The 22,701-nt window shown below is 31.8% G+C and overlaps 1 protein-coding gene across 1 annotated transcript in view; it reads left to right on the top strand.

Annotated features, from left to right (window-relative positions):
- LOC134694014 (DNA primase small subunit-like) overlaps window positions 1-15,145 on the top strand; it is a 34,057-nt gene extending 18,912 nt beyond the window's left edge. Inside the window, exons 7-13 of the mRNA XM_063555015.1 lie at window positions 4,486-4,598; window positions 7,045-7,127; window positions 8,414-8,552; window positions 11,428-11,497; window positions 12,315-12,376; window positions 13,490-13,588; window positions 15,060-15,145. Of these exons, the coding sequence (XP_063411085.1) occupies window positions 4,486-4,598; window positions 7,045-7,127; window positions 8,414-8,552; window positions 11,428-11,497; window positions 12,315-12,376; window positions 13,490-13,588; window positions 15,060-15,079 (586 nt within the window). The 3' untranslated portion in view covers window positions 15,080-15,145. The remainder of the gene's footprint in view (window positions 1-4,485; window positions 4,599-7,044; window positions 7,128-8,413; window positions 8,553-11,427; window positions 11,498-12,314; window positions 12,377-13,489; window positions 13,589-15,059) is intronic.
- The last annotated feature ends 7,556 nt before the right edge of the window (window positions 15,146-22,701 follow it).

Raw genomic sequence — 22,701 nt, 5'->3', positions numbered from 1 at the left:
TGACTTTTTTCTGTTAAATTAAGATTTGGAACTTTTGGTTTTAAAAAAACATTATTTTAAAAACCATTTGACTGAATTGATTCTTAAAAAAAATATGAATTAATTAACTCAACAGTAGCAGATTCAGATTGGAGGGGGCTTAAAGGAAGAAGACCTAGTTTTGATTGGACATTTTTTTCCTGTCAACTGACTTTAACAGGTCAAATTATGTTCTGACTTCAAAGAGTCAGTCAAAAACTTCACTTTAGCTAATTAGTACAACGTTTTAGTCTGGCATTGTCATATGCATTTAAGAATGTATTGGAAAATCAGAATATATTAATTTTAAACGATTTGACTGAATTGTTTCTAATAAACCTATCAATTAATTAACCCAACAGTAGCAGATTCAGATAATGGGAAAAGGGGGGGGGGGGGGGGGGCTTAGAAGAAGAAGACATAGTTTTCATTGGATTTAATTTATCTCTATAAACTGACTTTAACAGGTCAAATTCATGTTCTGACTTCAAAGAGTCAGTCAAAACTAAACTTATTTCAACTTAATTAAGTCTAGGATTTTCATATTGATTTTAAAATGTATGGGAAACCAGATAAAAGACTGATGAAATAAGGTCCCCTAAAGTCACAATAACAAGGACTATAAAAAAATGTATTTGGTATATTTTATATTTAAATGTATTTTATTAACAAATTTCATCAAATTAATATCTTAAAAATTTATTTTATTTTTGTATTTTCATGACTTTTTTTCTGTTATGTTAACATATAAAACTTTTGATTGTAAAAACATTATTCCAAAAACCATTTGACTGAATTGTTTCTTAAAAAAAAATATCAATTAATTAACTCAACAGTAGAAGATTCAGATAAGGAGAAAAAAGGGGGGGCTAAGATGAAGAAACCTAGTTTGATCGGATTTTTTTCTTCTTCTGTAAACTGACTTAAATAGGTCAAATTATGTTCTGTTTTAAAAAAATGTTGAGGAGAAAATACTTAGAAAATCAGACTAAGTTTGGTGACTTTGTTGTCCTTCAAGAAGCGGTACATATAATACATAATATTTTCACTGTTTTTTAAATACATGTAAAAGTTGAAAGATAACTATCTATTGGGTGTTTTTAAATAGATTTTTTAGCAACATTTATAACTTTGTAATTATGTTCAATTGTACACTTGTTATTTTTAATATATATTTTTTGGGAACAAAATCTTGTCAGGATTTCTTATGGTACTAGCATGACAAGAGCATTCATATTCTAAAATACTCTTAACATTAAAAACAAGTCAGTATCTTCAGATCATTCTGAGTCTTATTGAATTAAAGTCAGAATAGTTATCAAAAGTACCAGGATTGTCATTTAGTATGCCAGACGTGCGTTTCATTCAGACTTTTATAAGTCAGAACATACTGACTTCCAATGTTCTTCTCACTTCTGTAGAAACAAAGACTATCTATATTTTAAATAAAAGGTTAATGCTTTATGTGGCTATGCATCTGGGGTAAGAATTATAGATGTGTACGGTAACTTCATAGGAAAACATATATGCCATGTAATTAATAAGAAGTGATTCATGTGAGAGGAAAATAATACTGAATAGACAATTCTGTTGTTTGCTGAAACACTGATCAATATAATATGTAAAGGTGGTCTCTCAGCAAATAAAAATAATTGTAACAGGATGCTGTTGGGAGGTCTCTCAAACAAAGCTCCAATAATTTGTCATTCCCATGGTCGCCTGACATTGAGCAAGTTCAAGTAAAAATTGGTTTGGTCTAGTAAAGTGATATGCATACATGTAGGTAACTTCTAGGGATTGACCCTGTACATGCTGTATGTCATTCAAATCTTCTTGAAATGACGAACAGGAATATTATACGGTTAAGGGGTGGTGATCCAGACCATTTCAGAAAGGTGGATGGGGATGACCCCCATGGACTTTCCCTTTATTTTATTTGATTCGTTGTATTGTCCCATATAATAATATATAGGCTTAAGGGGTGGGGATCTCAACCGCTTACAAATTTACAAACATAAGGGAGTGGGGTGACCTCAAGGGACTTTATCTTTATTTCATTTGATTTGTCTTGTTGTCACTTACACTTATATATATGGTACAGTTGTGGGGGTCTTGACCATTTACATGTTTACACACAGGAGGGGTGGTGTGACCCCCCCCCCCCCCCCCTCCAAGGGACTTCCCCTATATTTCATTGGGTTTGTTTTATTTTCCCATACAAGAATATATATGGTTTATGGGTGGGGATCTCGACCGTTTACAAAATATGAGAACATTCACAAATGGCAAAGGGGGAAGGGGGGGGGGGGGGGGGGGGGGGGGGGTTAAACCCAGAGACTAGCCCAGTATATTTCATTCAAATCAATTTGACATTATAAAAAGGAATATATATGGTTTAAAGGGGATCTTATCATTTTCAAGATGTAAGATTTTTCTCAAATGACAAGGGGTGGGGCGACCCATAGAGACTTGCCTGGTATATTTCATGATACTTTACAGAGAGAACAGAGAGTTTAGGGGGCAGGATTCTCGACTGTTCACAAGTTAAATGACAGGGGTAGGGGTTATCCCTTTGAGACTCACCCTACATTTCATTTGATTTATTTTTAATATCATATTCCATAATCATAACTGAAAACCCGTTTTGTGAATCTTTTAATGTTCTCAAGTTAAAATCTTTTTTTTTTTTTAAATAAAACTAAAAAAATATTTGGTTCTTTAGTTAAACCCTCCCTTCCTTTTTCCTTTATTTAAATTATTCCGATTTTCATTTCATTTTCATGAATATCAATATTCAAAAGATCGTTTTTCTCATTGGGAGAAACGAAAAAACAAATATATTTAATAAGCCGCAAACTCGGAAAGGTTTAAAAGTCAATTCATGATTGAGTTTAAAAATAGAAAAATCACGTGACGATGTTCATCTTGAAGCAATAATTTCACTTTTAAAATTGCACTGACTGTTTAATAATGTTAATACTGTTTAAGACAACACAAGTTGTCTCCCGAAAATAACAGTTCATTATCATAACAACATTTTCTGACCTGAACAAGTCAGAATTGTCAGACACCAGGTCATCTCAAAGGCCACCCGTCCGTATTTACAGGTCACGCGCCTTCATGAAACAGCAACAAAATCACTTGCAAAGACCTTCTTTACAGGTAAAAAATATTAAAATGGCCATGAAAATACGGAGGTAATATGAATTACCATCTGAAAATGACCACATTGACCTTGATTTTCACTAAAAAAACGTAAATAATCACTATATTTTCAATAACTTCTCGTTCGAGAAACTCCCAAAACAACGACTCTCAAACACGTGATCTCTCGCAAAAAAAACACGTGATCCTATGTGTCTTAGATCGGCGGCAAATTCAAAATAACTTCTGGTTTGACGGACTCGATGGAAAACTACGCAAAACAAAAATTGACCCGTACAGGTCAGAATTTCAAAACATTTTCTGACTTGAAGAAGTCTTGTTTATGTCAGAGCTCTGACTGCATAGTAAATTTATTTATTGAAACAGTAATTGTTTTATTCGGTATTACAGAGAGAATACAATGTATTTGATTTGACCAAAACCAAAATTACTTCTTATGTTTACCATAATGTTACATGTAAAAGCTTTTTACATTTAGCACAATGAATTTCCTGTTTCATTTAAGAATTGAATGCTTTCTTTTATAAATTCATTTTGGTATAAAAGAGTTGACCAGAGTACATTTTCTAAAAAAATGTGTGCACTGTCACCCCTATTACAACCCTATGAAATTACTAAAAGACGCATCAAATAATTACATTTTTATCAAGTTTTTCTTCTATTTACCTGTAAACTTTATTGTGGGAGCTCAATACTGAGACCAAAAGAACAAAAACTATCTTCAAGAATAACAAAACACTGTGACAAAAAGTTCAAAAGTATCTTCAAGAAAATACAAACCCTGAGACATGTGAGATATGATATTTATTTAGAAAAAAAATTTAAAGCTTAAAATCTAGCATTTACTTCCATGAGGGTTTTTTGTTAAAACATTTTCATTATTTATAAAAAAGAAGATGTGGTATGATTGAAAATAAGACAACTCTCCACAAGAGACCAAAATGACACTAAAATTAACAACTATAGGTCACAGTACGGCCTTCAACAATGAGCAAAGCCCAAACCACATAGTCAGCTATAAAAGACCCCGAAATGACAATGTAAAACAATTCATACAAGAAAACTAATGGCCTTATTAATTTCAAAAAATGAACGAAAAACAAATATGTAACACATAAACAATCGACAACCACTGAATTACAGGCTCCTGAATTACATGCCAGTGACGGTATCTGACAAAATTTTAGAAGACTTTGCCTTTAACTATTTATGATTTGTTAATAGTTAAATTTATCAAAGTTTCATCTTAAAAATTCACTATATCTGTCATTATCTGAACTTTTGAATTTTGCTTTATTCCAGAAAGGCAATAGAAATCATAGAACAAAGATTTGTTAGTTATGCTGCAGATAAACAAGATTTTCTTGGTGACGAGGAAAAACAGAGAAAGGTCATGGCTCTATGTACAGAGGAAGATATCCTTTATCAAACAACATAAAAAATATCACCTTTTTAGCTCACCTGGCCCAAAGGGCCAAGTGAGCTTTTCTCAACACTTGGCGTCCGGCGTCCTGCGTCCGTCGTCGTTAACTTTTACAAAAATCTTCTCCTGAAACTGCTGGGCCAAATTAATCCAAACTTGGCCATAATCATCATTGGGGTATCTAGTTTAAAAATTGTGTGGCGTGAACCCGCCAACCAACCAAGATGGCCGCCACGGATAAAAATAGAACATAGGGGTAAAATGCAGTTTTTGGCTTATAACTCAAAAACCAAAGCATTTAGAGCAAATCTGACATGGGGTAAAACTGTTCATCAGGTCAACATCTATCTGCCCTGAAATTTTCAGGTGAATCAGACAACCCGTTGTTGGGTTGCTGCCCCTAAATTGCTAATTTTAAGGAAATTTTGCTGTTTTTGGTTATTATCTTGAATATTATTATAGATAGAGATAAACTGTAAACAGCAAAAATGTTCAGCAAAGTAAGATCTACAAATAAGTCAACATGACCGAAATGGTCAAATGACCCCTTTAGGAGTTATTGCCCTTTATAGTCAATTTTTAACCATTTTTTGTAGATCTTAGTCATCTTTTACAAAAATCTTCTCCTCTGAAACAACTTGGCCAAATTAAACCAAACTTGGCCACAACTATCATTGGGGTATCTAGTTTAAAAAATTTGTGGCGTGACCCGGCCAACCAACAAAGATGGCCGCCACAGCTAAAAATAGAACATAGGGGTAAAATGCCGTTTTTGGCTTATAACTCAAAAACCAAAGCATTTAGAGCAAATCTGAGAGTGGTAAAATTATTAATCAGGTCAAGATCTATCTGCCCTGAATTTTTCAGGGGAATCGGAAAACCCGTTGATGGGTTGCTGCCCCTGAATTGGCAATTTCAAGGAAATTTTGCTGTTTTTGGTTATTATCTTGAATGTTATTATAGATAGAGATAAACTGTAAACAGCAATAATGTTCAGCAAAGTAAGATCTACAAATAAGTTAACATGACCGAAATGGTCAGTTGACCCCTTTAGGAGTTATTGTCCTTTATAGTCAATTTTTAACAATTTTTTGTAAATGTTAGCTATCTTTTACAAAAATCTTCTCCTCTGATACTAAGTGGCCAAATTATACCAAACTTGGCCACAATCATCATTTGGGTATCTAGTTTTAAAAATGTGTGGTGTGACCTGGTCAACTAACCAAGATGGCCGCCACAGTTAAAAATAGAACATAGGGGTAAAATTCGGTTTATGGCTTATAACTCAAAAACCAAAGCATTTAAAGCAAATCTGACATGAAGTGAAATTGTTTATCAAGTAAAAATATATCTGCCCTGAAATTTTCAGATGAACCAGACAACCTGTTGTTGGGTTGCTGCCCCTGAACTGGTAATTTTAAGGAAATTTTGCTGTTTTCGGTTATTATTTTGAATATCATTATAGATAGAGATAAACTTTAAAATGCAATAAATGTTGGCAAAGTAAGATCTATAAATAAGTCAACATGACCGAAATTGTCAGTTGACCCCTTTAAGAGTTATTGCCCTTTATAGTCAAGTTTTAACCATTTTTTTGTAAATCTTTGTAATCTTTTACAAAAATCTTCTCTGAAACTCCTGGGCCAAGTTAATTATAGATAGAGAAAATTGTAAGCAGCTAGAATGTTCAGTAAAGTAAGATGAACAAACACATCAACATCACCATCACCTAAACACAATTTTGTCATGAATCCATCTACGTCCTTTGTTTAATATTCACAAAAACCAAGGTGAGCGACACAGGCTCTTTAGAGCCTCTAGTTTTTGTCCCATTTATGTGCAGTATGTTTTCTGGTCTGTGCGTCTGTTTGTCCATCTGTTCATCTGTCTGTCCCATTTCAGGTTAAAGTTTTTGGTGGAGATAGTTTTTGATGAAGTTGAAGTCGAATCAACTTGAAACTTTGTTAAAATGTTCCATATGAGATTATCTCTCTTATTTTAATGCCAAATTAGAGATTTTATCTCATTTTCATGGTCCACTGAACATAGAAAATGATAGTGGGGATGGGGCAGCCGTTTACTTGGGATACTTTCTTGTTTAATAGTGGTACCTAAAGGGTTGGTGATCAGTTTACTTGGGATACTTTCTTGTTTAATAGTGGTACCTAAAGGGTTGGTGATCATTGGATTGATAAGATGCAAGGTAAGATCAATGAGGCCATACAAAATGATTGTTTCTTACCCCTACCAATGTGGGTACTGTTTATACTGAACATATCAATTAAACATTCACTTGCATGTGGAAAGCAACATTCAATTTTCCCTACTCTGACTTAAAAAGTTGATATTTGATGTTATCCCTTTATTTTGAGATTGTCTTAATATAAAGTGTAAATTTATGTTTTGATATCATAGTTAGTTTTCCTTAACTTTGTTACGCTTCAAAGATATGTGGGAAAGAAAGGATGTCTTCAACAGGTTTGAAACATCAAATAAAAGATGGCAAGCACTTTGTAAAAAGGTAAACTATTTTAAAATATTAGAATAAGAAAATTTGGTATGATTTCCAGGGAGACAACTCTCCACCAGAGACCAAATGACACAGAAGTTAACAACACATGGTCACTGTATGCAATTTGAACAATGAGCAAAACTCTTACTGCATACTGTGGATTCATTTATTTTCGTGGGTACCAATTTTCGTGGATTATAGAAAACTTGCATGTTTGTGGACACTTAAGTTCGAGGTTTCGCCAATGTCTGTATACATGCTTATAGAAAATTTGGTATTCGTTGGACATTTTATTTCGTGGTTCGGCTGTACCCACGAAAGCCACGAAATTTGGTATCCAACGAATAATAATGAATCCACAGTAGTAAGCTATATCAGGTCATGACAATGTAAAACAATTCAAACAAACAGACATATTCTATATGAACAAGACAAGGAACAAAAAACAATTATGATATATACAGCAAGAAACGACAACAAAAAATCAATCAATTGGATGTTATCTATATACCAACATGTACCTTAAAATGTATAAGACCATTTGTAAGACATGTTTTAAAACATTTTTATGCCTCATTTATGGGCATTATGTTTTCTGGTCTATGGGTTCGTTCGTCCGTCCCGCTTAAGGTTAAAGTTTTAGTTTAGGTAGTTTTTTGATGAATCAACTTGAAATTTGGTAAACATGTTCTCTATAATATGATAGTTTTAATTTTAAAGCCAAATTAGAGATTTTATCCAATGTTCATAGTCCACTGAACATTAAAAATGATAGTGCAGGTGGGGCATCTGTGTACTTGGAACACATTCTTGTTTTTCCTGGCCTCAATATATGTTTATAACGGATAAATAAAAATTCCATGTGTCATATAACATCATTTTCATATCTAAAGTAAAGTAAAGTAAAGTAATCTTTATTTATAGTTGGGTTGCATGTATACATAATAACAAAGAAAATGAGCTCTTAAGAGCTCTTTAACCGACTGATATTTAAAACAACAAAACATACATGTAATAACATCAGATACACACACAACACAAACATATACACAGACAGCACATATATATATATATATCAATGCATAGATAGCACATGTAGAATAAAAGCCAAGCAAGATATCATATATATTAAATTCTACTCAATTTGCAGTAAAGATACCTGTCTGTCACATTCAGTTCTATCAATTTATCTAACTTGAAAAAATATCTGAGATTTGTCCATTTATGTCATATGTTAGTAATTTAAAAACATGTTATTGCATGGATTTTTACTAAAAACAGATTATTTTATTTAGAGTGAAGAAACTTTAGAGTCACAGAAATACCTGAAGGAGGAAGTAATGCTACAGTACGTTTACCCTCGTCTGGATGTCAACGTCAGCAAGGGAGTTAATCATTTACTAAAAAGTCCATTCTGTGTTCATCCAAAAACAGGTTTGTAATTCATGTGAAATATAAATACTTCCTGCAAAATTTCTCTCCATGTCTCACACTTCAACCACCAACTAAAACTGGATGTTATATATGGTAGTTTAAAGTGGTGTGAAACAGCAACAATTAAGAGTTAAAAGTATTACAGTAGACTCCGGCCAATTGGATACCCAAATTATTCGATTATCCGATATATTCAGTTAGACGATGAATGTAAATTCATTGAATATTCTGTAATAATGAGTATATCTAATAGTGAACTTTATATATAATAAATAAATATTTAAAAAAACCCTGATCTTCTATTTCGTTTCTATCAAGTAAAAATGGCTATGATGTTATAGAATCATTAACAAAAAAGGAAAATATGCATTTTAAACACCTAAAAACCATTGCGTATGTTGATAAAAATGTCGATAAAAAATCTCCAGTTATGAGGCCCAAACTCCAGCTGAAAATTTTCAAATCTCCAGTTGTGATTTGACAACTCTGTCACATGTCTGCAACTGAGTCTTGTAAATTCTAACAATTTAAAGTATAAGGGCACCTTATTCACATGGTAAAGAAAGATGATAGATAAAGACAACAATTTATTAAGAAATAGTTCCTTTTTAGCTCACCTGACCCGAAACTGCTGTATCAATTTCAGCCAAACTTAGGCTAAATGAGTTTCAGAGTATCTAGTATAAATTTTATTAACCGGATTTTTGTGACAAAAATGTCGGTTATTAAATTGGGGATGCTCGGCGGGCGGGCGGCAATCAATTGTTGTCCGTGCATTAACTTAAGAACCGTTCAACCAATGCTTTTAAAATTTTAATATGTTGTTACTGACAACTAATTGAAGGTCAAGTTCAATAATGGCCATTTTGACTTATACAGTTCAGGAGTTATGGTTCTTGAAAGATTGAAAAATGGCGTTTCCAGTCGTGTCCGTGCATTTACGCATGAACAGTTCTACCAAAGCTTCCCAAATTTTAATATGTTGTTACTGGTGACAAAATGGAGGTCAAGTTCAATGATGACGATTTTGACATTTACCGTTCCGGAGTTATGGTTCTTGAAAGATTGAAAAATGGTGTTTCCAGTCGTGTCCGTGCATTTTCTCATGAACCATTCAACCAAAGCTTTTCAAATTTTAATATGTTGTTACTGATGACAAAATAGAGGTCAAGTTCAATAATGACGATTTTGACTTTTACCGTTCAGGAGTTAGAAAGATCTTAAAATGGTGTTTCCATTCATGTTGTTGCATTTACTCACAAACTATTCAATCTAAGCTTTTCAAATTTTAATATGTTAATACTGATGACAAAATAGAGGTCAAATTTGATATTGACAATTTTCACTTTCACCAATCATCAGTAATGGTTCTTGTGATATTGCAAGGACACAAATAAATGCTAATAAATCCGGTTTGCTGTCGTTGTGACAGCCTCTTGTTTTCTTGTATGTCAAGAAACATAGCTCCTATGGCTAAAATAGAACATAGGAGAAAATGATTATTTTTTTTGGCTTTTGAAGAAAATAGGACGATCCAAAGAACATTTAAATAAATTGAAAAGCCAAAATAATCATTGATGAGAGATTTAACCAAAAGAATTAAGGTGAGCGATTCAGGCTCTTGAGAGCCTCTTGTTATTCATTAAAAACGAAATCTTTTTGTCTGCAAGATTGTAAATTCCCAACTTCCAGTTCCATTTCCTGTCGGACAAACATTGAAAATATCGGATTGCGCAGGATTTGAACAGATTTACCTGAATATTCTTTTCCGATTTGCCAATATATTCTTTAATCCGATATTTGATTACATGATGAAATTAACATTAAAGATATAGGGAAGGGTTTGGTGTTTTGGAATAATATTACAATAGACGATATATTCGTTTAGCGGATATCCGATTAGGTGGAGTCTACTGTATTTACAACTTTATTTCAATGTCTTTTTAGCTGTATCTTGAAGAATTCAGTCATTATGGAAATGTGGATATACTGAAAATTACTGTTAGATATACTGTATGTTATTAACATTATTCTGTAAACCCTCTCCTGGGTCATGGTTTTGAATTCAAGTAATAATGATTTTACTGTTTATAATTATAGGAATTATGATTTTACTGTTTATAATTACAGGAATGATGGTTTTACTGTTTATAATTACTGGAATGATGATTTTACTGTTTATAATTACAGGAATGATGATTTTACTGTTTATAGTTACAGGAATGATGATTTTACTGTTTATAATTACAGGAATGATGATTTTACTGTTTATAATTACTGGAATGATGATTTTACTGTTTATAATTACAGGAATGATGGTTTAAAATAATTACTGGAATGATGATTTTACTGTTTATAATTACAGGAATGATGATTTTACTGTTTATAGTTACAGGAATGATGATTTTACTGTTTATAATTACAGGAATGATGATTTTACTGTTTATAATTACTGGAATGATGATTTTACTGTTTATAATTACAGGAATGATGATTTTACTGTTTATAATTAGTGGAATGATGATTTTACTGTTTATAGTTACAGGAATGATGATTTTACTGTTTATAATTACTGGAATGATGATTTTACTGTTTATAATTACAGGAATGATGATTTTACTGTTTATAATTACTGGAATGATGATTTTACTGTTTATAATTACAGGAATGATGATTTTACTGTTTATAGTTACAGGAATGATGATTTTACTGTTTATAATTACAGGAATGATGATTTTACTGTTTATAATTACAGGAATGATGATTTTACTGTTTATAATTACAGGAATGATGATTTTACTGTTTATAATTACTGGAATGATGATTTTACTGTTTATAGTTACAGGAATGATGATTTTACTGTTTATAATTACAGGGCGTGTATGTGTACCTATAGATCCAGACAACATCGATAGTTTTGATCCATTCAAAGTTCCAACTATAAGGTAATGTCTTAAGTACCTATTTTTAAAAGATAATTGAATGCGAGTACAGGGACTCTAGTTTTTGGCCATGCGAGTCCAACAGTGAATAGATGAAATCTTATTGATAATATATAGTTGGCCCCAAATTTAGTGTAAACATTTAAAATATCAAACATTATATAAAGTTTGCCCTATATAACTTAGCTGATAGGTGCTTAGCAAACAAACCATGATGAAATTTATAGTAAGTTTTTGTAAGATTTCTTTATATTTCCTGTATCGTATTTAAAAATAACTTCTGTTTATTTTGGATGCATCATAACAAAATGTTTTGTTATTTTAGTGCAGCCATAAGCCCAATAATTTCACCCTAAAAATATGGATGGAAAAACTCTTAAAATCACCTCTTTTCTTCATTTTTGTTAGAAATTCTCATATTATGGCAGAATTATAATGTCATGATGTTTAAAATCTTAAATTCTTAAATCTTGTTTAAATCATTAATATTTCTCCGTTTTATGCATTTCCTTATGTTTTGAGAAAATTGTATTAAAGTGGTTCTCAAAAACTTGATGTTATTAAAACAAAATATGGGCCTTAATGCTCCTTCATCCGTAGTGGTGTGATTGCTGTATTTAAGGATTACAATTTGTTTAACCTTTGTTTTCTGAGATACCATTTTTTGTGGAGTTTTGTATAAAGATGGCAAATTTCCAATGATTATTAAAACACTTGAAGTTTTAAATTTCATGTAAAAGTAAAAGAAATCATTGTTAACATTGTAACATTCTTTTTAAGTAATAGTGATATAATCATTTTTATTGATTTTTTGTTTCAGTGCAATAATAGAAGAACTCAACACAACAGAATCGAAAGATGAGGACGGTAAAAAGATTAAAGGTAAGATTTCATACAGAAGATTGTTTGCCAAACATTTTTAAAATGATAAAAACATTAAAAGCAAGAGTCCAACAATGAAATTTAAGGCAACCAACTTCTTATATAATATATAAGTGTATGATTTATTCAAATTACTTGAAATTCAATGCTAATTCTATTGCCATCATAGAGAACATATTGTATACTTAACATACAGACATTGTCAGATATAGAAATCTTATTTTCCTGCTGGTCCTTAATATAATTTCTATTGAAAACAACCTAAATTGTGTTGGTCCTTTGCAAAATTTTGGTTGTTTTCTTTCTGTAGGCATCTCAGCAAAATAAAGTTGACCTGTTGAAATATATATACTATAATTGAAAATAAAAGTTTTTCATAAAATTCTGATCATAAACGAAGTAGAGTTATCTCCCATATAATACAAAAAATTTTGTATGGAATTTTTTTCAAAGTATGAAAAATTATGGAAAAATATGACAGACAAAGGAATGAAGACAATTTCAAATTGTTTTATTGAGTTTTGTGTTATTTTAGTTTTCTATGTTGTGTCATGTGTTCAATTTGTTTGTCTGTTTGTCTTCTTTCATTTTTAGCCAGGCGTTGTCAGTTTATTTTTAATTTATGAGTTTGACTGTCCCTTTGGTATCTTTCGTCCCTCTTTTATGGGCTATTGAGAGAAATAAACTCATCATAGGTACCAGGATTACAATTTTATGTTCATGCCAGACACGTGTTTTGTCTACAAAAGACTCATCAGTGACATTTGAATCAAGAAATTTCAGATCCAGATCCATGTTGGAATGTCTCAACTTACTTTGCTAATCAAACAAATGGAACTATGTCCTTTTTGATCTCTGGCATTGTTCAAAATACAACTGAAAGTTGAAATTACAATTGTCACCTCAATTGCTTGCATTGCACACTATGTTTTATTGAAATTCAAATATATGGCTTTCTTTACAAAAAAGAATCATATTAGAATCACACTTTTACCATAATGTTAAAGCATTAAACATGGAAAATTATTTACTGAACAATTTTAGCCTTAGGTTATCTTCAACCATTGTAAATAAAATAGAGTTGAATTAAGCACCATCTTAATATAATTACAGACTACAAGAAGACTTCTCTAGCTGGCAGTATGGTCGTGTTTGAAAAGTTTTTAACATCTCTTGAAAATTCGTGGAAAGGAAAGAAACTGGAGGAAAGTGGTTAGTATATCAGAAAACTTTCCATGTGTCCATTTTTGTTGGAAGACGTTAAATAACACAGTTTATCCGTAATTCATATATTTTTCCTTTGATCTTACTGCCTAATACATTTTAGGTATCAACGTACTGGCTGTATCACTGAAAAAATTTGACAGTACATTGTGTGCCGTCATAATTACCGATAAACAGAATAATAGGTAATTTCGTTTTTGATACTGACTATATCATGTGGAATATCTCAACTCGCCCTAACAGGTTCGTCTAGATATACCACACGATATAGTCAGTATCAAAAACAAAACTACCTTTTATTCTATATTTATTCTTTGTGAATGTTTCAATGTCTATATACATGCAAGGTCTGTGTTGAAGGTCATACTTTGGCCTATGATGGTTTACTTTTACAAATCATGACTTGAATGTAGAGTTGTCTAATTGGCATTCATACCACATCTCTTTATATCTACATAGCTCTGAAATTGGAAAAATGGACATAGACAAATCTAACACAAAAATAACTTCATACGAATTTAAAACATTTCTATTTTCTCTATAATAAATAACAAACTAATATAGGAAAGATTGAGATGGCACACAAACCAGTTAATTAAGTAATATATGACTATAAATTTTGATACACAAACCAGTTAATTAAGTAAAATATGACTATAAATTTTGATACACAAACCAGTTTACACAAACCAGTTAATTAAGTAATATATGACTATAAATTTTGATACACAAACCAGTTTACACAAACCAGTTAATTAAGTAATATATGACTATAAATTTTGATACACAAACCAGTTTACACAAACCAGTTAATTAAGTAATATATGACTATAAATTTTGATAAGAGTCCAAAATTACTTCCTTAATGAACAGTAACATGCATCTACAAAATAAAAGACAAAATATTAGAAAAATTTAAATCATGTTGCTACATGCAAATTGTTTCAAAAATATACCTGTCCAACTGGCATTAATGATTTTTTTTTTTCCATTTTCCTAATCGCAATATTAAATACATGCAATAATTCCTGAACAAACACTTTACCACCCACTTGTCAATTTTACAACACTGCTGAGATAGACTAACCTAGGCCTATGATATATAGTCACAGTTTTGTTGATGTTTATGTTATTACTGCAGTATATTTAAGGTGGTACCCAACACTTTTGCTAAAATTGATTTAGCTCGTTTAATTTTCATGAAATTTTAACAAAGTGTTTACTTTGACCCTTTGACAAAAATATAAAAGTTTCAAAAAATTTGAACCAACAATTTTATCAGTAAAATTACACTGGTTATATAGCAGTTTGACAAACACTAATTTTGATCATTGAGAAGCTTAATATTCCCTTAACAACACAACGTAATTAAAATGTTTAGCTGATTTTACAGAGTTATCTCCCTGTAGTGTTAGGTTCCACCTGAAGTTTTATTAATTACTGTTTTATTGCTTTTCAGATAAGAAGATGGAATTCTAGAAAAGAGGAAGAACATATATAGACATTGTATAGATGATAAGGATCTAATAAATTATTCATATTTAATTTGTACCATTATATTTGTCTACTGTGGATTCATTTATTTTCGTGGGTATCAATTTTCGTGGATGAGGAAAATTTCCATGTTCGTGGATATTTAATTTCGTGGTTTTGCCTATAAGCCTATAGAAGCAAATTTTATTAGTTGAACATTTAATTTCGTGGTTCACATTCAACCACAAAAGCCACGAAAGTTGGTATCCAACGAATAAAAATGAATCCACAGTTTTTGCCTCATGAAAAAAAATATGTGAGTTTTTAAAATGCAAACTCTGTGGGTTAATGAACAAATGGGAATTCTTGTGAGGACTTCAACAAGAAACCTCAGCTCATTTTATTGTTCATACAGAAAAAACTTAAATTAATGTAAAAATATGAAAATAAGAGGACATGGTATGATTGCTAATGAGATAACTCTCCACAAGAGACCAAATGACACAGAAATGTTATTGTCAAGGCTCAACAAAATCCAAAAGACTTGGGCATGTTGTTTCTTGCATTGGAATCAACAATGTTTTAAGGTGGTACCCAACACTTTCACTAAAATTAATTTGGCTCGTTTAATTTTCATAAAATTTTGTAAAAGTATTTACTTTGATCCTTTAACAAAAATATAAAAAATTTTGAACTCCTGTTTTGTCAGAGAAATTACACTGGTTATATAGCAGTTTGACAAACACACCAATTTTGATCATTGAGAAGCTTAATATTCCTTTTTTAACATAATGTAATCAAATTGTTTAGCTGACTTTACAGAGTTATCTCCCTGTAGTGTTAGGTACCACCTTAAATTAAGATAAGGTCAGTTTAGTAAAACAACTAGTAGGAGGTCAATTATGTTTAGTATGCAGTTGTATGTGCATCTCTTTCATGCAGATTATCTTGCCTTGCCCCCTCAGTTATGGTCTATTGACTTTAAAAGTTTTGCATAGTTTACATGTTAAAGATTGTGATTACATCAGTTTAAGTGTAAGATCACTCACTTATGATGACTTCTGATATGCAGTTGTTATGCCCAACTAAGATAGTAAAGGGGCATTATGTTTTCTGGTCTGTTTTTCTGTCCATTCATCCATTCCTTTGTTCGTTCGTCTGTCCAACTTCAGGTTAAAGTTTTTGGTCGAGGTAGTTTTTGATGAATTTGAAGTCCAATCAACCTGAAACTTAGTATATATGTTCCTTATGATATGATCCTTCTAATTTTAATGACAAAATAGAGTTCTTACCCCAATTTCACGGTCCACTGAACATAGCAAATGATAGTGCGAGTGGGGCATCCTTGTACTGGGAACACATTCTTGTTCTATGAAGTTGTTATAGTATCAGTAAATATCAGATTGATGACAAGGGTTGCCCTCTAGGTCATATTCCAGTGACTGAATTTACTATTTCAAGGGTTGCCCTCTAAGTCATATTCCAGTGACTGAATTGATTAGCAATTTTCAATGTTAAGGTTTCTGCTTCAAGGGTTGCCCCCTAGGTCATATTCCAGTGAATGAATTGATTAGCAATTTTCAATGTTAAGGTTTCTGCTTCAAGGGTTGCCCCCTAGGTCATATTCCAGTGAATGAATTGATTAGCAATTTTCAATGTTAAGGTTTCTGCTTTAGTTAGTTTGATAGAAACTTCTTATGATATAACTGGTACAATGATATTTTCTGTAAAGTTTCAGTATTTCTTTTTTGACATGCTGCCCTCTATATAATGGTCCAGCAACTTTAAATAAAAAAAACATCTTCTTTTTCTTGATTATCTGAATATTTGGCCTACTACCTTATCATGGTTCATTGACTAGGAAATTTAAGAATAATAGTTAAGTTTTGTGTAGGCTTATTGGGTACCATATATGTAAAGTATGCAGTTGTATAAACATTGTAAGGAAATTTCCAAGAGCCTGTGACTACTGTTGTAGAAAAGCTTGACACAGGGATAGTGATCTGGCAGCAGTGTTGGCTCACTTCTTTATATTTTAGAAGGTGGAGGACCTGCATGCTTCATACTTTTTATATTTTATAGATGCATTATGTTATGAAGTTTCTTTCTGTCATATGTCCATTGTCCTTAACCTAATTTTCAGAGACTACTTGAAAAAAGTTGAGTTTTTCGAATATTAATTTCTTTTTTATAATGAGTAGTAGTAACTATATTTCATAAGTAAGGACCTCATGCCCATCAGACAGTTTTCACTTGACCTCAAACACATTTCATGGATCAATGAACAAGGTTAATTTTCAAAGACCATTCCATATCTCAGATACTATAAGCAATAGGTCTACTATATTTGGTATAAGTATTTGTCAGGTGTACATATCCAATTGACAGGTATCATCTGACCTTGACCTAATTTTCATGGTTCAGTGGTTAAAGTTTTTGTCTTTTTGTATTTTGCTAATACTATATGAAATAGATCAACTATATTTTAACCCCGCCACATTATTGAAGTATGTACCTGTCCCAAGTCAGGAGCCTGTAATTCAGTGGTTGTCGTTTGTTTATGTGTGACATTTGTTTTTCGTTCATTTTTTTTACATAAATAAGGCTGTTAGTTTTCTTGTTTGAATTGTTTTACATTGTCTTATTGGGGCTTTTATTGCTGACTATGCGGTATGGGCTTTGCTCATTGTTGAAGGCCGTAAGGTGACCTATAGTTGCTAATGTCTCATTTTGGTCTTTTGTGGAAAGTTGTCTCATTGGCAATCATACCACATCTTCTTTTTTATAATTAGTGTATGGAAATATTTTATGATGTAAATGTCAGTCTAGCAGCTTTTATTTGACCTTGACCTCATTTTCATGGTTTATTGCTCAGATTAAGATATTATGTTATGATCCGTCTCTTTTTAACTGTATTTGGTGAATCCGGTGATTGGAAGGTGTATATATGTTCAACTGGATAGTATCATCTGACCATGACCTCGCTCATTTTCATGGTTCAGTGGTTAATGTTAAATTTTTCTTGTTAAGTTTAGTTTGTTAGAAACTATTGACAGTTTGGCAACTATTTGGTGTATGGGATTGTAAGGCATACATGTCTTTTGGTTTGGTTTTTCTGACCGTGACCTCACTTTCTATAGGTCAATGTCAGAAAAATATGAACTTTTTTATACTGGCATAAAACTGGGGACTGGCTCGTAAAATTTTGTTATTGGTACATGTCAGGCTAACAGGTTTCATCTGACCTTAACCTCATTGTCATATTAATTGGGCAATGTTTAGTTTTTGTGGTTTTTGTCTGTACTATAAGTAGAAGCAATAGGTCTGCTATATTTGATGTGTGGATTGTAAGGTGTACATGAAATTGAGAATAGAAAAATAGAAAGTGCCAAAGAGACAACAACGGCTACCAAAAGAGCAGGAAACAGCTCAAGGCAAACAATGGGTCTACAAAACTGCGAGAAAATACTGCCAGCAGAGGCAGGCTCCATCTGGCCTTAAACACAATGGTATGCCGATTGTAAGGTGCACATATCTGTCTTGCAGGTATAATCTGACCTTGACCTCATTTTAATGGTTCATTGGTCGAGTTTGAGTTTGTGTTTTAGCTTTGTTTTTTTTTAATTAACATATGGAATAAGTCAACTGTATTCGTTGTTTAAAGAATTGTAAAGTACAAACACATGTATGTCTGTTTAACATGACTTATCTGATCTTGACCACATTGTCATAGACCTTAAAAATGTTAACTTTTACTTTTTTAACTTTTACTTGTAAGCGTTTACTTTTCTACAATGTCTAGAGGTATAGGTGGGGGGGGGGGGTTGAGATCTCATAAACATGTTAAACCCCGCCGCATTTTCGCGCCTGTCCCAAGTCAGGAGCCTCTGGCCTTTGATAGTCTTGTATGATTTTTAATTTTAGTTTCTTGTGTATAATTCGGAGTTTAGTATGACGTCCATTATCACTGTACTAGTATACATATTTTTAGGGGCCTGCGGGTGCAGGAGTTTCTCGCTACATTGGAGACCCGTTGGTGGCCTTCGACTGTTGTCTGCTCTATGATCGGGTTGTTGTCGCTTTGGCACATTCCCCATTTCCTTTCTTAATTTTAAGTTTCTGTAATGCTTTTAGTAAAACCTTAATATTTAACACTTTCAACACAAAAATCAATGGTCAATAAAGCATTTCATCGTGTGCACTCTTGTTGTTAACTAGCGACTCACCTGCATCTTTAAGAATGCCCACAGTTTAGTTTTGATCATCATTAAAGCAAAATAACTCTACAGTACTAGCAGAAAACTTCAATCATTAGTCAATAAGCAAAGCCCATACCGGATAGTCAGCTAGCCCGAAATGACGCTTGAGTGATTCCCTATATAAGCAACCATTTTTTTTTCGTAAAATCCTTAAAACTCATTTATTTGAAACGGGAGAGGCATTAGCTAAGATTTCAACAAAGCATTTAGTATAATAAACTTACTGGACCTTTTTTTTTTAATTCGAAGTATCATATGACCTTATAGCGCTGGTTGTACGTCAGATTTTAAAATCGATGTCTGCATTGTAATCTGACAAAACCGGTTCCTGCTTCGATAAAATTAAGCACAAAACATGGTCGTGCACACTTTCAAAACCGAGTCCTTCGATTTTGACATCTTTCTTTCCGTGCTTTTCTCTTTCGAACATCGAACAATGTGCCCAATTGAAAGGGAAAGTAAAATAATGGCGAGGTCGGGGTCATTCAACTCATCCTTATTTTTAATCTTGAACTGTTGTAGAAAATATTACATTTCATGATCGAATAATATAAGCAATGAGTCTTTATATTATAAAATTGCATAAAAAACCCAAATAAGTACATTGTATATTTTATTTAAGCCATCGCGACATTATGACATTCACGATTTGAATTTATTGTCAATCACGATTCACAGAAAATAAATTTCCAAGATCACGGATCACGGAAAAAAAAAGGTCTGTACAAAGGATAACGATAGCGAAAATGCGCCGATCACGAAGAACGAAAATAACCCATCTGGCCTCTCATGCATTGTTGATTGTTTCTTTCGAACCTTTTGTACTTTTGATAAACGTTTTAGTATATTACAAATCAGATATGCGAATTTGAGTCAAATTGGTGAACATGAATTTGACATCTAATGCCTTTTTAATCACGGAAAAGCCTTTGAAAAAAAAATATAATTATGAATGTAAAACTTGATCGTTTAATTAACCTATCTTGGTGTAAGTACCTTATAAATCACACAATTGAAATATAACTGTTCAAATTATTGCTTTGAAGTATTTGACAAATATTGTGTAAGAGTATACTATGGAACGCCGTAGCTGCCTTATGTGTACTTGTTTTTAGATACGCTTATACTTTTCAATATATGCACATAGTTTTTCTATATATGCACATACTTTTTCTCTATATGCACATAGTTTACTTTATATGCACATAGTTTACTTTATATGCACATAGTTTTTCTATATATGCACATAGTTTTTCTATATATGCACATAGTTTTACTATATATGCACATACTTTTTCTCTATACGCACATACTTGTTCTCTATATGCACATAGTTTACTTTATATGTACATAGTTTTTCTCTATATGCACATCTGTTACTTATTCGTTTTTAATGCGCGGAGTATACGGTTGCACTTTGAATTAAATCGTTTTTCAATTGTGTTCATGTCTCTGGTGGTAACAATGTGTTCTTACAGATGAAATGACCCTATAAGCGCGATTGCAACCGTTCCAGTGCTCGGTTAATACCCTGTTAATTATTCGCGTATAATACATTTTTTTATACGTTGCACCTGTTAGGAAAGGATTTTCAATTGTGTTCATGCCTCTGATGGTATAAACAATGTGTTCTTAAAGAGGAAATAACCCTATTAGCGCGTATGTACCCGTTTCCAGCGCTCGGCTAATACCCTGTTACTTTGGATAACTTACATAAATTCTTAGGACCGATCTTAGGATAGTTTCGATAAACAGGCCCCTGGATATTTTACTATGAGGTCAAAATTTTCTTTTGATTGTTTTTTATGGTCTTATGTGTGAAACAAGCACACACATTATTTAGATAATATGTTAAAATATTTACACGCAGACAGATATTTCCTTAATGTTTCCGTATATGATATAATGATTTTTTTCTGCATGACTGGCTGGTAAAGTTGTGCAAATTTAACTTTACCAAAATTTAAATAGAAAAAATGTTAACCAGATATTCATTTGCCATATATATATTATTGTTTGTTTCACACATTTGACCATTAAAACATGTAAAAAAACGTCCAACTCACTGACATTTTCAGAATATCTAAATAAAAAATAAAAAATAAAATAAAAATCATGTGTCCCTGCACACATACATCATGTGTAAGAAACATCCTATAAAATTATACTGTTGTACCTACAAGACTGTAGGAGGAGATTGCCGGACAAACATTTTATCCTTATCCGGAAAGACGAACGGACAGGGATAAATTGTTATGCTCCTTTACATTTTGTCGCGGGGGCATAAACATACCTACACTACCTACAATATATGTCCGAAAACAAATAATGCAGCATGAATAGACAATAACAAATACTTTTCCACGCGTTACCATATATCCGATTTAATGATATTGATTTAACTATTTTCAATCTATGCATGTTGGTAACTTTGGAAAATATAACTTTATCCAAAACAAATTAAAAAAAAATGGAGACACGGTTCACAAAATATGTTTGAAAATAATTAATGCTGTATGCATAGACAATTTTTTTTTTATTTATTTCAACACGTTTATATAGATACAATTTGTTTTATGATATGATTTTTTTTTTATTCTTGGTTTATTGTTGATAGGTTTTGTAAATTTGATTTCATCCAAAAAAAATGAAGAAAAAAAATGGAGACATGGTCTGCAAAATATCTACGAAAACAAGTACTGAGGTATGCATAGACAATAAAACATATTTTTTCCTATCGAGTTTCCGTAAATATGATATAATGATATGATCTGGAACTATTACAAATGTATACAATAAATAATAGTCCAGATATGATTTAAATTTTCTTATCTTGACTAATTGGCAGGTTATGAAAATTTGACTTTTAAATATCCAAAACAAATTAAAACATACACGTTTCCGTATATATGTATTCAATTCAATTCAATATTTTATTTATGTAACAATGAAATGATTTTACCTTTCTAATCTAGGCTTGTTTTGAAAATGTGACTTTAAATTTGAAAAAAATTTTGACTTATTGGCAGGTTTTAATATTTGACTTTATCAAAAACATTTAAAAACAAATAGACACGGTCTACAACGTGTGTATGGAAACAACTTAATGCAGTATGCATGGCCAATTTAAAATATTTTTCACCACGTTCTCGTATATAACCTTCTACAACGAAATTTGTTTTACATGCACTCGTATAAAAATTGCGGTTTTCATCCAACACAATCATAGGTTTGAACGTAGTTTTTAATTTAGACTCGTTCATGATACATCGTGTATATTGATATGAACTTTATCTTATTTTTATTCTTGACTTGTAAGGTTTTGAAAATTTGACTAAATCCAAAGTAAATTATAAACAGAGACACTGT

Source organism: Mytilus trossulus, chromosome 13 (genome assembly GCF_036588685.1).
Source record: "Mytilus trossulus isolate FHL-02 chromosome 13, PNRI_Mtr1.1.1.hap1, whole genome shotgun sequence".
NCBI lineage: Eukaryota > Metazoa > Mollusca > Bivalvia > Mytilida > Mytilidae > Mytilus > Mytilus trossulus.
The sequence above is the reverse complement of the archived record's forward strand: the minus strand, read 5'-3'. Positions and strand labels throughout refer to the sequence as shown.